This window comes from Schistocerca cancellata, chromosome 7 (assembly GCF_023864275.1).
Source record: "Schistocerca cancellata isolate TAMUIC-IGC-003103 chromosome 7, iqSchCanc2.1, whole genome shotgun sequence".
NCBI classification, from domain to species: Eukaryota; Metazoa; Arthropoda; class Insecta; order Orthoptera; family Acrididae; genus Schistocerca; species Schistocerca cancellata.
In genome coordinates, this window is record NC_064632.1 from 25,664,620 (window position 1) to 25,681,130 (window position 16,511).

At 44.0% G+C, this 16,511-nt stretch overlaps 1 protein-coding gene across 1 annotated transcript in view; it reads right to left on the reverse strand.

Annotated features, from left to right (window-relative positions):
- The window catches only part of LOC126092414 (lachesin-like), a 348,672-nt gene extending 333,629 nt beyond the window's left edge, over window positions 1–15,043 (reverse strand). The window contains exons 1-2 of the mRNA XM_049908001.1: window positions 15,001–15,043; window positions 14,417–14,550 (exon numbers count right to left, since the gene is read on the reverse strand). Of these exons, the coding sequence (XP_049763958.1) occupies window positions 14,417–14,550; window positions 15,001–15,043 (177 nt within the window). The remainder of the gene's footprint in view (window positions 1–14,416; window positions 14,551–15,000) is intronic.
- Window positions 15,044–16,511: the final 1,468 nt, after the last annotated feature.

Consider the following 16,511-nt stretch of genomic DNA (forward strand, 5'->3'; position numbering starts at 1 on the left):
GGGAGTTGCTGCTTTGCTTGGACCCAACCATTCCTTTATTTTCATTATATTAGCATAAAGACACCATTTCACGTCACCAGCAGAGATACGGGATAGAAATTGTCGGTGTTGTTCGCGCTTCAATTGATGACGAGCAAGCAGAGACGCACATAAGGCCACCCACTGATGTTTGTGATTTTGGCTTAGAGAATGTGGTACCCATATACCTTCATTTTCAACCTCCCTCATTTCATTCACATGCCGCACTATTGTGGGATGATCACATTTCTTGACATTTGCAGTTCTCGAGTACAGTGACGTGGTTCATTTTAATTAATGCGTTTAAACCATCTTCATCAGACTCCGAACCTCTTCATGAATGTGGAGGATCATGAATGTCAAAATAATCCTCCGTAAAAGGAGAAAAAACTTTATTGCCTTTCTCAGTACGGTCCTGTACACGTCTTAAATGACTCTGGCTGCCTCTGCTGTTGTTATAACTCTATTGATCTGGAACAGAAGAGTACATCGAAAATGTACCGATTTCTCCACTTGACACTCCATTTTCTTGCTTCCTTAGATCCACTCACAATCTTCATATGACAAAACGACAATATATAAACTTAAGTAGCAACAGTGAGCTATACATCAATAAGAACCGGTATACCAATATGCAAAACAAAAACACTAAGACCTTATGCACCAAACTAATATTTGGCTGTGTGTAGCGAGAGCGCCCTGAGATAGGAGGAACATTCGGAACGTAAGGTCACATCTGTCACGAAATGGAAACTACTGTGACAATCTAAAAAGTTATATTTGGAACAGTTAGCTACAACTTCCAGCTACTTCTCTGCGTAATCGCCGCTCGGACTTAGACATCTGTCTTAGTGTCGTACCACATTTACAATACCCTGGGCATAGAAGACAGCCACTAGTGCTTTCCGTCAGTTCTCTACGACTGTCTACAGCTCGTTGCCTGCGCCGAAATGTTTACATCGTCAGCGGATCACATGAATGGAGATGACACTCTGGGGGAGCCAATTACGCGTTGTACTGTGGGTGACGAAGCACTTCTCATCGAAATCGCTGAAGGAATATCTTCACTGCCTCAGCAGAGTGTGGCCGAGAATTGTCATGAAGAAAGGAACGCATGACAACTACGTTGCGCAGGTCGCACAAAATCAGGCGAAACGCATCCCCAGGACTTCGCACTTGGCAGGAGACATTATTTTCAATTAATCTTTACGTGCTCACTAAGCGCTTAGAAACGAAAAGAGCGATGCGACGCGATCGACGTGCATACTCGAGACACTCCCAAACAGATCTGAGCAAAACTTCAGTGAATTTTCACTGTGGTTTCGATTTCGCGCGCGATTGGACCTTACTTTCCAAACAACCCTAGTACAAGACACTTTATATATTTCGTATATAAATAATAACGTGATGTTGAAATTACTATTGCCTTTCACCACATAGATATTCAGATGCACTGCCACGACTAGAAGTTGTGTTTTAGCAAAGTGGTGACGTGTCGTTTCATCGATCGTGCCTAGGCCCAGCAAAAACGGAATAATTACTTATGCCCTACATCGTAGCATAAGTCCAATTTACCACCTTTATGAGGTCGAGTGTTGGACTGACACAGGAGATGTAGTGTGTTGTACCACAATGTGGCAATACAGCCTGTTGTAAAACTGTCCTCAGCAAAATCATCCGGCATTTGCAAAACTACTCATTCCTGCAAGACAAATTACAGGGTTATTACAAATGATTGAAGCGATTTAACAGCTCTACAATAACTTTATTATTTGAGATATTTTCACAATGCTTTGCACACACATACAAAAACTCAAAAATTTTTTAGGCATTTACAAATGTTCGATATGTGCCCCTTTAATGATTCGGCAGACATCAAGCCGATAATCAAGTTCCTCCCACACGCGGCGCAGCATGTCCCCATCAATGAGTTCGAAAGCATTGTTGATGTGAGCTCGCAGTTCTGGCACGTTTCTTGGTAGAGGAGGTTTAAACACTGAATCTTTCACATCACTATACGTGAAACTTGCCCGCATGCGTTCAACCATTTCTTTGCTCACTGCAGGCCGACCCGTTGATTTGTTGATTTCCCCTTACGGAGGCATCCAGAAGCTTTAAACTGCGCATACCATCGCCGAATGGAGTTAGCAGTTGGTGGATCTTTGTTGGACTTCGTCCTGAAGTGTCGTTGCACTGTTATGACTGACTGATGTGAGTGCATTTCAAGCACGACATACGCTTTCTCGGCTCCTGTCGCCATTTTGTCTCACTGCGCTGTCGAGCGCTCTGGCGGCAGAAACCTGAAGTGCGGCCTCAGCCGAACAAAACTTTACGAGTTTTTCTACGTTTCTGTAGTGTGTCGTGACCATATGTCAATGAATGGAGCTACAGTGAATTTATGAAATCGCTTCAATCATTTGTAATAGCCCTGTAATTACATTTCTGGAAGTTCCTGCAAGTTAGCAACGCGACGTGAACTGTAAACATTGGAAACGTCCAGTGTTGACACATCAAAGACCACTATGTCTTGTGCCTTACAGAAGCGCCATTAATATCGTTTGAGTAAGCAGTCGTTTGTTTTTAAAAGTGAGCACTATAGAGTGACTGTCTTCAGACTGTGCATTCGAGTTTTATTACCGTCTTTAAAAATTAGTTTTTGAAAGGTGTTACCTCATCCCAAAACATACAGTCGAAGACTCGCCACCTTCTGCACAGTTATACATACATTTGGTACGTTCATTATAAGAAACCTAAAAACGTGACTCAACACTCTCTCCTGTACAAAATGTTCAAATGTGTGTGATTTCCTAACGGACCTAACTGCTTAGGTCATCAGTCCCTAGACATAAACACTACTTAATCTAACATAAGCTAAGAACAACAAACACACTCATGCCCGAGAGAGGACTCGAACCTCCAACGGGTGGGGCCTTTGTCCTGTGGCCCAAGCAAATTTAGAGATGCTGAATCATTAAGCATCACACTCAAAGGGTGTTGATATTCTCTACTTTCTGCTAGTGCTGTGTTACATGTCTAACATCACCATAACTGGGTCTTGTTTCGGTTAAAATCACAAGAAAACGCATTGCATGATTTTTTCCATGTGCATACTTCCAATATATCATATTCTACTGTAGGATTGTTCTGAAACTAAATAAAGGCTCACTGCTTATTTTATATTTTTAGATCTATAGAGATGATCGAATACATAAGGTGCAGTATAAGATTTTCACTCGGCAACGGAGTGTGCGCTGATATGAAACTTCCTGGCAGATTAAAACAGGAAGTTCCATAAAGTGCAGTACTTTCCGCTAACTTAGGAAACGAACTGGTAGTGAAGTGGTCGGTAACAATTAATGATTGTCACACTACAGTGCACTGAAAGCTGCAGTGACAACTGCATATTAACAGTTACTTGTAAATGTACTTTGTGATAACGTAATAATTATATTTGTGGAGACGGCGAAGAGCATTGTAGATACTGACTGTGTGGATGGGAGGTTCATGCGGAAACTACTGTTTCCTGTTTATTTTGATGAAAACCACAACAGATACAGAAAGAAAGAAAATGAAACAGAGCAAGATATAAGCTAAATAGGTCAATATTCCACGTATTCCTTACCATTCATTTTGCACGTCTTCCTACAGTGAGCAAGAGCCTTCTAGGCGTGGTCATAAAACCTGAACCAGCGAAGGGCATCTATGATACAGCATTGACGACAGGGTCTGAGTGTGGCAAACTTTGGCTGCTCAGTCTTTTATTGATCCAAGCGAACAGATATTTGAAGGTGCTTAATTGGAACTGCATGGTGGTTGCAATGAAACAGTCCTGCAAAATCTGGCAAAGACTTCCATGGGCAAAATCTGTTTTGGGGCCCGGCGGTAATATGTTGCAAGAAGTTTCTGATCATCTCGGTCATACTTCGGAAATTCCTGCTTTGAATCCAGCCAGTGTCATTTTGGAGCTTAAACCAATAGTAAACTTAGAACGCTACAAGAAATCAAAAAGAACCCCTTGCTTGCCTGTCACATAAGACTGTGCACATCATTTTGTTTACAAAAGGTTGCATCTTGAACTGCTTGATAGCTGGAGATCTCTCCAGTCGCCACACAGTTGGCTGTCATTTGGATTCCGGGTCATTGAGTTGACACCATACCTCAGCTTGAGGGAATATGGTATTCCGGAAAGCGTCACCTTCCATCTCGCATTGATCCAGCAGATGCAGACAAACCTGCAGTCCTGTATTTATTTGGTTCTGCGCAAACAACCACGGGATGCATGTCACAAACACTTACCGATAGTTAATATTGTGAAACTCCTTGTCAAAGAGTACTTCATAACACGAAAGCGCGGAAGGCTTTCGGCACTTCCCACGAGTTATTTCGTAGCTGACGACGTCGCCGGAGCAGTTGGTTGGCCATAGCTCGGCAGCCTTTCAGAAATACGACTCACGGAAGTGTCGAGCCAGCACTGCGTCATGTTCGTTATGTGACGCTACCATCTGTAGCAGCCACACAAACTGTCGCCGTGCCCCGGTTTAAAACTGCCCACCCAGCCATTGGCGACATGCTGCTGATCTCTCCAGCATCCGTTGGACAGCCGTCGTTCATCGTCAGTCTGCCACCTGTACGATGAGGTCCGGTGTTCGGTGATGCCGTGCCGTCCCACCGTGGTGGCGAGTTCCCACCACCACTCGGTTGTACTGCAGTGTAAGCCGAGGCGCGAAACCTTGGCCCCCGGCCGCTCCACCGCCGCCCTCGACTAGGCGTCAGCTGGGTCCTGCATATAGCAGCCTGTATCAGCCACAAGCTGTCCCGGTCCCATCTCCCGGTCCGGAATGTCCAGTGCAGCTTTGCTTTGCGTGAGCCAGACGTCAACATCTGACCGTGCTCGCTGGACAGGGACGCCTATTCGTCTCAGATCCACAACGGCATCCTGACAACAGGAAAAACTGCATCCCTGTACGTCTGGTAGCAGTCGTACCAGGACACGACTCTTACGAAGACATCGCAGCCGACATTCAGCTGTGCAAAAAATTCCCTGTGGCGAAATTCATCGATCGTGTCAAACGAATCTTTAGTTTCAACAGTGATTCGAACATGTCGCCCAATGTCAATATGGAGTGATGCTCGACTCGAGCTACATATTTCATTCGCAGCTTGTCCCATTTAGAGGCACTGCCGAAGGCGCGGGAAGCCTGTCACATGAAGCCGTTCTGAAGCAAAAATACGAGGTGCATTCAAGTTCTAAGGCCTCCGATTTTTTTTCTCTGGACTGGAAAGAGATAGAAACATGCGCATTGTTTTAAAATGAGGCCACGTTCAATGTCAATACGTCCCAGAGAAGGCAGCACCATACGGCAGGTGGGATTTTACCGCCAGCGGCGAGAATGAGAACTGTTTTAAATACTTAAAATGGCGACATTTTCCTTACTTGAACAGCGTGCATACATTCGTTTTCAGAATTTGCGTGGTGTGAAACCAATTGAAATTCATCGACAGTTGAAGGAGACATGTGGTGATGGAGTTATGGATGTGTGGAAAGTGCGTTAATGGGTGCGACAGTTTAATGAAGGCAGAACATCGTGTGACAACGAACTGAAACTACCTCGGGCTCGCACAAGCCGGTCTGACGACATCATCCAGAAAGTGGAGAGAATTGTTTTAGGGGATCGCCGAAAGACTGTTGAACAGATCGCCTCCAGGGTTGGCATTTCTGTGGGTTCTGTGCACACAATCCTGCATGACGACCTGAAAATGCGAAAAGTGTCATCCAGGTGGGTGCCACGAATGCTGACGGACGACCACATGGCTGCACGTGTGACATGTTGCCAAGCAATGTTGACGCGCAACGACAGCATGAATGGGACTTTCTTTTCGTCGGTTGTGAGAATGGATGAGACGTGGATGCCATTTTTCAATCCAGAAACAAAGCGCCAGTCAGCTCAATGGAAGCACACAGATTCACCGCCACCAAATATATTTCGGGTAACCGCCAGTGCTGAAAAAATGATGGTGTCCATGTTCTGGGAGAGCGACGGCGTAATCCTTACCCATTGCGTTCCAAAGGGCACTACGGTAACAGGTGCATCCTACGAAAACGTTTTGAAGAACAAATTCCTTCCTGCACTGCAACAAAAACGTCCGGGAAGGGCTGCGCATGTGCTGTTTCACCAAGCAAACGCACCCGCACATCGAGCTAATGTAACGCAACATTTTCTTCGTGATAACAACTTTGAAGTGATTCCTCATGCTTGCTACTCAACTGACCTGGCTCCTAGTGACTTATGGCTTTTTCCAACAATGAAACACACTCTCCGTGGCCGCACATTCACCAGCCGTGCTGCTATTGCCTCAGCGATTATCCAGTGGTCAAAACAGACTCCTAAAGAAGCCTTCGCCGCTCCCATTGAATCAAGGCGTCAGCGTTGTGAAAAATGTGTACGTCTGCAGGGCGATTACGTCGAGAAGTAACGCCAGTTTCATCGATTTCGGGTGAGTATTTAATTAGAAAAAATATCGGAGGCCTTAGAACCAGAATGCACCTCGTAAAAACAAACTCCACGCGAACAGGCCATGAAGACCCAATGGGGCCGACCGGCCGCCATGTCATCATTAGCCCACAGGCGTTACTGGATGCGGATTTGCAGGGGCACGTGGTCAGCACACCACTGTCCCGGGTGTATGTCAGTTTACGTGACTGGATCCACTACTTCTCAATAAATTATCCCCTCACTTTGTCTCACAAGGGTTGAGTGCACCCCGCTTGCTAATAGCGCTGGAAACTGGATGGTCACCCATCCAAGTGCCAGCCCAGCTCTTCAGGAGCTTAACTTAGGTGATTTGACGGGAACCGATGTTGGCCCGTTCTCAAGCGGGACTTCCTGTAACTATTGCAGCCCGAGAATCGCTGGTTGGTCTCGCTAATTCACTGACTTGTCGAGAAAGCGCCATTCTAAATCTTCCATCCTGTCACTCGCTGACCAGTCAGGTGTGCCAGTAGAAAAAGTGAAGTTTAAAATATGGCGTGAGAGGAATCGTTCGCGTAGGAGAATCGTACAAACATATCGTCGTTTGACCCCGGCACAGACTCCCGTATGGAGGACATAGTACTAAGCATCTCTGTTGCAGGGAAACAAATAAAAATGCACTCGCCACAACTGACTCAGTATACTGAAGGAATCAAAACAACTTAGATGAAATGAAAAGCAAGAACGGTAACATTAAGAATGTAAACGAGTCGAGAGAGCGGAATAGGTGGAAAAATTACACTTAAGGCCGCTACTATGGGGGAAGACTTATTTGATTACGTAATAGAAGAAGAAACAGAAGTCGACATGGACGAGATAGGGTATCCAGTACTAGAAACAGAATTTATAATAGCTTAGGAAGACTTAAGATCAAATAAGTCAGAAGGAATAGGTAACATTCCTTCGGAATTTCTAAAATCATGGCGGAAGTGGGAACAAAACGACTATAATCGTTGGTGAGTACAATGTATGAGACTGGCGATATTCCATCAGACTTTCGAAGAAACATCATGCACACAATTCCGAATATTGTAAGAGCCGACAAGTACGATAATTTTCGCAATATGAGCTTCACCGCTTATGCATGCATATGCTGACAAGAATAATATATAGAACAACGGAAAAGAAAATTTAAGTATCTGCTAAAAGACGATTAGTTTTGCATTAGGAAAAGTAATGGCACAACAGAAGCAGTTCTGATATTGCCGTTGATAATGGAAGACAGAAGAAAAATCGAGATACGTTCATTGGATTTGTCGATCTGGAAAAAGCTTTCGACAATGTAGAATGTTCAATATGTTCGAAATCGTGAGGAAAAATTGCTGTCAGCTGTTGAGAAAGATGTGTAATATACAATAAGGAGTAATATAACTGGAAGACCAAGAACGAGGTGCTCCTATTAAAATGGGTGTCAGGCAGGAAAGTAGTCTTTCGGCCTTCTGTTTAAACTATACAGCCATAGAGCAATGAGGGAAATAATAAATGATTCAAAATTGGGATTAATATTCAGGCTGAAAGGATAAGATTAGCTGATGAGGTTGCCATCCTCAATGGAGATGAAGAAGAGTTAACAGGGTATGTTAAATGGAACGAACTGTCTAATGAACACAGAACATGGATGGAGAGTAAATCGAAGAACGACGTAAGTATTGAGAAGTAGTATATCTGAGAACAGCGGATGATTTAAAATCAGAATTGGGATATCACGATGTAGACATAGTTGAGCAATTCTGCTACCTAGGCAGCAAAATAATCTATGATGAATGGAGCAAGGAGATTGGCACTGGCAAAGATTGCATTCGTAGTCAAGAGAAGTCTCCTAGTACCAAACTTATATCTCAATTCAAGGAAGAAATTTTTGGGAATCTGCGTTTGGAGCACAGCACCGTATGAAAGACAGGGAGTTTGGAAGAGCTAGAACAGAAGAAAATAAAGATTTTGATGTGTGGTGCGACAGTAGAATGTTGAAAATTAGGTGGACTGATAAGGTAAGGAATGAGCAGGTTCTTCGCAGAATTGGCGAGAAAAGGAACGTACAGAAAACAATGAGAAGAGGAAACGGCGAGATGATGCATCTGTTAAGACACAGGGAATAACTTCCATGGTACTAGAGGGAGCTGTATTGGGTTCAAACTATATGGTTTTACGAAGAGTACTCTACAGCATCCGTCCCTTACTTAGCATTAAATCGCCCAGCTTAAAACCCAGGCGACTGGCTAAAAAACCCAGATGACTTCGGTGTATAAGAGTGGCAGAAAACGGACCCATATAATTGCAGTCCTACATCATTAATACAGGTTTTCTGCAGAATTCTTAAACATTTTCTTAGTTCGAATGTAATAAATTTTCTTCTGACGGGAAAATCAACCGCACTAAAATCAATACTGACTTAGAAACCATCGTTCGTGTCGAACTCAGCTTGCCATTTTCTCGCGCAGCGAACAATGGCCGAAGAGCTAGACAATTTCCATATTCCTAGTTTTCCGGAAAGCGTTTGTCACTGCCTCACTGCAGACTGTTAACGAATGTGGTAGGATACGAAATGGATTCCCAGGTATGTCAGTGGCTCAAAGATTCGTTAAGTAATAAAACGCAGTACGTAGTCCTGGGCGACTAGTGTTCCTCATACATATGGGCATCGATAGGAGCTCTCGCGGGGAAGTGTGATATAGGAGTGATATACGAGAATCCTTATTCTCCGTATACATAAATGATCTGTCGCACAGGTGAACAGCAGTCAGTGGCTGCCTGATGATGACGCTGTGGTGTACCGGAAGGTGTCGTCGTTGACTTGCTGTAGGAGGAAGCAAGATGACTTACAATTTTTAGTTGGTGGTGAGTGGCTTTTTGCTCCAAACGTAGAAAAATACATATTAGTGCAGATTAGTAGGTAAATCAAACTTCTAATGTCCGAATACACCATTAGTAGTGTGCTGCTGACACACTAACGTTGCAACACGCTGTTAAATGGATCGACAATTTGTGCATTGAATTGGGGAAGGCGAATGGTCGGTTTCGGTTCATTGAGAGAATTTGAGAAAAGTATGGTTCAACTGTAAAAGAGACTGCATATAAGACACTAGCGCTATCCATTCTTGAGTACTATTCGACTGTTTGGATTCCGCACCAGATCGTAGTGAAGGATGTATTCTAAATACAAGGGTTGTTCGGAAAGTAAGGAACGATAGAGCGCGAAATGGAAACCACAGTGAAAACCAAAACTGTTTTCTTTGTGCATTTAGATACACCTCCCAGGCACTTTTCTACATAGTCGCTGCTAAGACGTAGGCATTTGTCGGAGCGTTATACCATATTTCCAACACAATCGTCATAGAAGGCAGCCGCCAGTGCTCTCCGATAATTCTCTACGCTGGTCCATAGCGCGTAGCCTGCGCCCAAGAGTTGTTCTCGTATCCAACGTATCATGTCAACAGTGATGATACTCAGGACGAGCCAATTAGGGCTGCGTTGTGGGTGATCGAACACTTACCATCGAAAAGGCTGCAGGAACGTTTTCACTGCCCATGCAGCCGGCCGCGGTGGTCTTGCGGTTCTAGGCGCTGCAGTCCGGAACCGCGGGACTGCTACTATCGTAGGTTCAAATCCTGCCTCGGGCATGGATGTGTGTGATGTCCTTAGGTTAGTTAGGTTTAAGTAGTTCTAAGTTCTAGGGGACTGATGACCTTAGGAGTTAAGTCCCATAGTGCTCAGAGCCATTTTTAAACTGCCCATGCAGTGTGCGGCTGAGAATTGCCATGAAGAAAGAAGTGCGTGGCAGTTGTGTTAGGTTGGCTGCATTCATTAAGGCGAAGCCTCTCACCGGTCCCTGCTATTTGGCGGGAGACATTGTTGTTCTAGGCACCTTTACTCGCTCACAGCGCGCTCACAACTGAAAATAGCGTCTTGAAGCGATCGATGGGCATACTACACGCACTGCCCATAAACTTCTGTTAAAAGCCTGGTCGTATTTTTACAGTCGTTTCCATTTCGCGTCCGTCCGTTCCGCACTTTCCCAATAGCCCTCGTAATTTCTAGGTGGGCTGCTAGATTTGTTACTGTTGGGTTCCAGCAACACGCAAGTATTACGGAGGTCCTTCGGGAACTCAAATGGGAATCCCTGTTGACAATATGATGTCATTTTTGAGGAACACTGTTGCAAAAATTTGAAGCTGACTGTAGAACGATTCTATTGCCGTCAGCATACATTTCGTGTAATGTCCATAACTATAAGAGCAGTTAGGTGTCATAGGAAACCATACAGAGTCGTTCCTTGCCCGCTCTACTTCCGAGTGGAACAGGAAAGGAGATGACCATTAGTGATACACTATACTCCCCCCCCTTTCCCGCCCCCACTCACAATTCACCCTGCGGTGGCTTGCGGAGTATGTGTGTATATGCAGATGTGAGTGTAGTAGAATTTGACCTCGCCGGTATTATTTTCTTGATTCGGACTGCCTCCTCTACCGTTTGTAGACGGTTACGACGACTTTGCTGAACTCTTGACTTGATGTATGATTAACCTTTGTACTTGTGGACCCGGTCGTCTTCGACCTCAGGAACCCTCACTTCCTTTCACCGGTCTTTACATTACGTGCAGTGCCAATCGTCATAATCTGTGTTCCACGGCCGATGAGTAGGACAGAAGAGAACTGATCGAGAAGCTCTCCATTATGTGGAACGGCAGCTGAACGGGATGGACTGGCACGTAGCTTGTCATACACGCTCTTTCCACCACCACTGACAAACAGTACCCATCAACTCACGTTAGTGACTTGCTCTGGGCAGTCTACGTACCCTTTAGTACGTACCACGGATCTGCAGTGGCGCAATTTGCTCAGAAATGCGTATTTCAGCGATATCTCTGTTTAATAGACACCTCAACGCCAGACGCTATTTTGTGAAGTTCCCGCGCTGCTTCTGCGTCACAGGACGTCGAAATTAGCAGGACATTAGAGTGAAAATAAACAATTCGTACTAAGCAACATATTCTAGCTCGAACTACTCATTTGAAGACAAAAAATGGCTATGTAATTTTAGAGAATACTTCTAGTGCAGAATATCAGAGGCCTCAACACATTATTTTAAAATGGAATTTAAAACAGTCTAATGCACCTTTTTTTAGCAAAATTAGATTCAAACCGGCATTGTCTGCAACCGGTTTTGATCAAAATTTCACCATCTTCACACCAAATTATACAGGGTGTTCCAAAAAGGTACGGCCAAACTTTCAGGAAACATTCCTCACACACAAAGAAAGCAAGTATGTTATGTGGACATGTGTCCGGAAACGCTTACTTTCCATGTTAGAGCTCATTTTATTACTTCTCTTCAAATCACATTAATCATGGAATGGAAACACACAGCAACAGAATGTACCAGCGTGACTTCAAACACTTTGTTACAAGAAATGTTCAAAATGTCCTCCGTTAGCAAAGATACAAGCATCCACCCTCCGTCGCATGGAATACCTGAAGCGCTGATGCAGCCCTGGAGAATAGCGTATTGTATCACAGCCGTCCACAATACGAGCACGAAGAGTCTCTACATTTGGTACCGGAATTGCGTAGACAAGAGCTTTCAAATGCCCCCATAAATGAAAGTTTAGAGGGTTGAGGACAGGAGAGCGTGGAGGCCATGGAATTGGTCCGCCTCTACCTATCCATCGGTCACCGAATCTGTTGTTGAGAAGCGTTCGAACACTTCGACTGAAATGTGCAGGAGCTCCATTGTGCTTGAACCACATTTTGTGTCGTACTTGTAAAGGCACACGTTCTAGCAGCACAGGTAGAGTGTCCCGTATGAAATCATGATAACGTGCTCCATTGAGCGTAAGTGGACAAAACTAAAATGAGCTCTAACATGGAAATTAAGCGTTTCCGGACACATGTCCACATAACACCTCTTCTTTATTTGTGTGTGAGGAATGTTTCCTGAAAGTTTGGCCGTAACTTTTTGTAACACCCTGTATTGAGAAACAAGTACAGAATGGAATTAGATGGTAATCTAATAATAATAACAAGTTATATAACACATAACCAAAGTTAAATTGAAGAAATTATACCCATGATGGTTACACGGTGTTTTAAGTCAGTTTCATACATGCAACTAGTTTTATCAAGTTTCTGATACCTCTCACGTGTTACTCAACTACAAACAACCATATGAGGCTGTCTTTTATATATGTGACTATTTATGTTCCTATTTTTATGGCAGCCATGATGCATCAGTGCCATTTGATAACAGTTTTATGTTGCAGTGTTCCTTTCGAGTAAAATACCTTATATTCGCTTATTATACTTGTTGGTAAGTTCGTCACATTCACCTGTGGTACCTGAAATGCATTCCAGTTCCCTATACGCCGACACAATATAAGAGCTTGTCGTTGCCACAGCTTTGAATTCGCATTTCGCTGAAACTGCGAAGCGATATTTCTATGCCGTCTGCATAGTAACTATCGGCATCACTGAAGTTTAATTTCTTCTGTCACCAACACCTACGAGCAGTCTGCAAATCCTCACAGACAGTTATTGATATTCTCATACCCGTTTCTCCCAAATTATCTCTCTTTTAAGTACTTTTATCACATTTTGACGAAATTCTTGTTACAGTGTGTTTTTTATACGACGTAATGTCCATAATCATCAGTCGCCTAGAACTTAGAACTACATAAACCTAACTAATATAAGGACATGACACACAGCAAAGCTCGAGGCACGATTCGAACCTGCGACCGTATCGGTCGCGCGGTTCCAGACTAAAGCGCCTAGAACCGCTCGGCCATCACGGCCGGCAGTTGTTCCTTACATAACCACCGTGTGTCCCTTTCTGTCAGTAACAGCCAATCAGGTAGGCGAAACGCGTGACGTAAAACTGTTCTTTCACACACAGACACACACACACACACACATATATATATATATATATATATATATATATAGGTAATATATTTAAGTCTGTGTGTGAAAGAACAGTTTTACGTCACGCGTTTCGCGTACCTGATTGGCTGTTACTGACAGAAAGTGACACACGGTGGTTATTTAAGGAACAACTGCAGGCCGTGGTGGCCGAGCGGTTCTAGGCGCTTCAGTCTGGAACTCCGCATGGCATCATGGGTACTACTTAAGTATTTTATCTATCACTGTCATCATCAGATTGCCCTCTAAATCCATTCTGTACATTTATTTAGTGTAGGTTACCGGTTATCCAGAATGAGATTTTCACTCTACAGCGGAGTGTGCGCTGATATGAAACTTCCTGGCAGATTAAAACTGTGTGCCCGAACGAGACTCGAACTCGGGACCTTTGCCTTTTGCGGGCAGGTGCTCTACCATCTGAGCTACCGAAGCACGACTCACGCCCGGTACTCACTGCTTTACTTCTGCCAGTATCTCGTCTCCTACCTCTCCAGGAGAGCTTCTGTGAAGTATCGAAGGTGGGAGACGAGATACAGGCAGAAGTAAAGCTGTGAGGACCGGGTGTGAGTCGTGCTTCGGTAGCTCAGATGGTTGCCGGCACGGTAGCTCAGCGTGTTCGGTCAGAGGGTTACGTGCCCTCTGTAACAAAAAAACTGAGTTTATCGATCAACAACGAACTTCATTTGACGTCTTACGACGTCCGCCCCGAGCAGATGCAACGAACAAAAGTGAACAAAATGAGATTAAAAAAAAAAAAAAGATGGTAGAGCACTTGCCCGCGAAAGGCAAAGGTCCCGAGTTCGAGTCTCGGTCGGACACACAGTTCTAAACTGCCAGGAAGTTTCTTACCGGTTTTCATTGCCAATAAATATATTTTAATTCAATATTACAAAAAAATGATGCATTACTTTTTGGACGGTCGTCGTAGCGCGGCAGCCGCGGCGCGAGCCTCACCTTGTACTTGCCCAGGTTGTCGACGACGCAGGAGAGGACGGCCTCCCGGCCGACGGGCGCCGTCAGGTTGCCGATGGGCGCCGCGAACTCCGGCTCAGGTGAGGACAGCCGCGGCGGCGCCCACGAGTCCGGCGCTGCAACAAGTGGGCAGGGCGCGTCACTACACGAGCCGGGTGCCGAAGTGCTGATCAGGAGAAGCTAGCGGTCTGCAGTGCAGCGCTAAGGGCTGCCCACTTTCTGCTACGATACAAACAATTCTACACTTTAACCAGCACGTGAACGCTAGTACTTCAGCCGTAAGTGCATCCGAATGCCCTCTGGTGTCAGACATGTCAACACGTAAATGTGCACTCGTGCCACAAGGAGACAGCACCTACAAATACTTCTAAACTTTTAAATTTTTCTCAACGGTCTTGATCGCATAAAATATTTGCGAATATGGTAACCGGTTTCAGTCGATTATCACCATAATCACAACAATTTCTTGAATACAGTTAATGTTACAGCTTACAGGTACAAAGAAATAATGTAAGTTAAAGAATAAGAGCCACAAAGTAAAACAAAATTAATGAAAGGATATATACCCTCAGGGGATGAGCGAAGGCGGTGGGGGGGAGCACGAGCCATATGTGCAAAAGCTAGAACGTCTACTGTTCAATATCGTACATACACTGTGTGTTAAGTCTATTATCACCATATTCACAACAATTTCTGGAATACAGTTAATGTTACAACTTAGAGGTACAAAGAAATAACGTAAGTTAAAGAATAAGAACCACAAAGTAAAACAAAATTAATGAAAGAATATATACCCTCAGGGGATGAGCGAAGGCGGTGGGGTGGGGCGGGGGGGGGGGGGGGGGGGAGCACGAGCCATATGTGCAAAAGCTAGAACGTCTACTGTTCCAATATCGTACATACACTGTGTGTTAAATAGAATCTCCACCCAGCACCTGGTGCATGACATAGGCAGGGAAGAATGAGGCGAAACGCCAGGTAAACCCGTGTCAAAAGTATCAGAATTATAAATTATGTATTAAAAATGGAAGTAATACATTAAATTTCATCAGCAGTAACTGTTGTGAGCAGTATGAATGGAAACTCACACAACACTGGTGTAATATTTTTGCAGTTCTTATTACTTATTTTACAAACAGTTTTTCGGTTGTTACGCGATCATCAGGTACAAAGTTATGTACGTGAAGCTGTGAAATTTGTTGCATCAAAAGTTTTAAAATAGTGCATCTATAGATGATCTCCATTTCAAGAGATGAATAATGTTAACGTCAGATGTAGGAATAAAGCAAGAGGCATCATTTCATTGTAAATGACCTGTAAGGTTATTTAAGTAATATAAAATAGATGACAGATTAACTAATGAACAATATATAAATAACATCAGTTGTTCATAGAAGAAAATAAATTGAACAATAAACTTTCGTGACATGTTCCAGAGGCGTGACAGTCAAAATAACGCTCCCAGAATGAAATTTTCACTGTGCAGCGGAATGTTCCCTGATTTGAAACTTCCTGGCAGACTGAAACTGTGTGCCGTAACGGACTCGTGACCTTTGCCTTTCGCGGGAAAGTGGTCTACCGACCGAGGTACCCAATCAGGATTCACGACCACCTCACACAGCTTTACTTTCGGCTACTTCCACTTGGCCATCTTTACTATGTCCTTAATTACAAACGGATAATGTATACTAGTGATATTAAGCAGGTAAGTGGGGCAGCTGTGACTGACCAAAGTAAAATTCTCAACGCCTCAGGAGAAATTATAGTAACTGAAACAAAGGAAAATGGGTCATTTGTTAAAGAGGGGTAACTTAGAACATGGCCAGGATGGGATTATGAGTAGTGTCTACAGCTGAAAGTGGCGAGTAATCTTTCGCCGGTGAACATATTGTATAATGTTACATCAGTGTTGTGTAAGTTTTCATTCTTAATGTATAAAATATTCTACCAAGAACTGACGGAACGATCAACCAATGCTATGAGTAGTAATTAAGCAGTAAAGCAATGATAAAACGTATATACAGATACCACAAGAATCGATATACTCGTAGAAATGGTAGTTGGCCTCTGTGGGCAG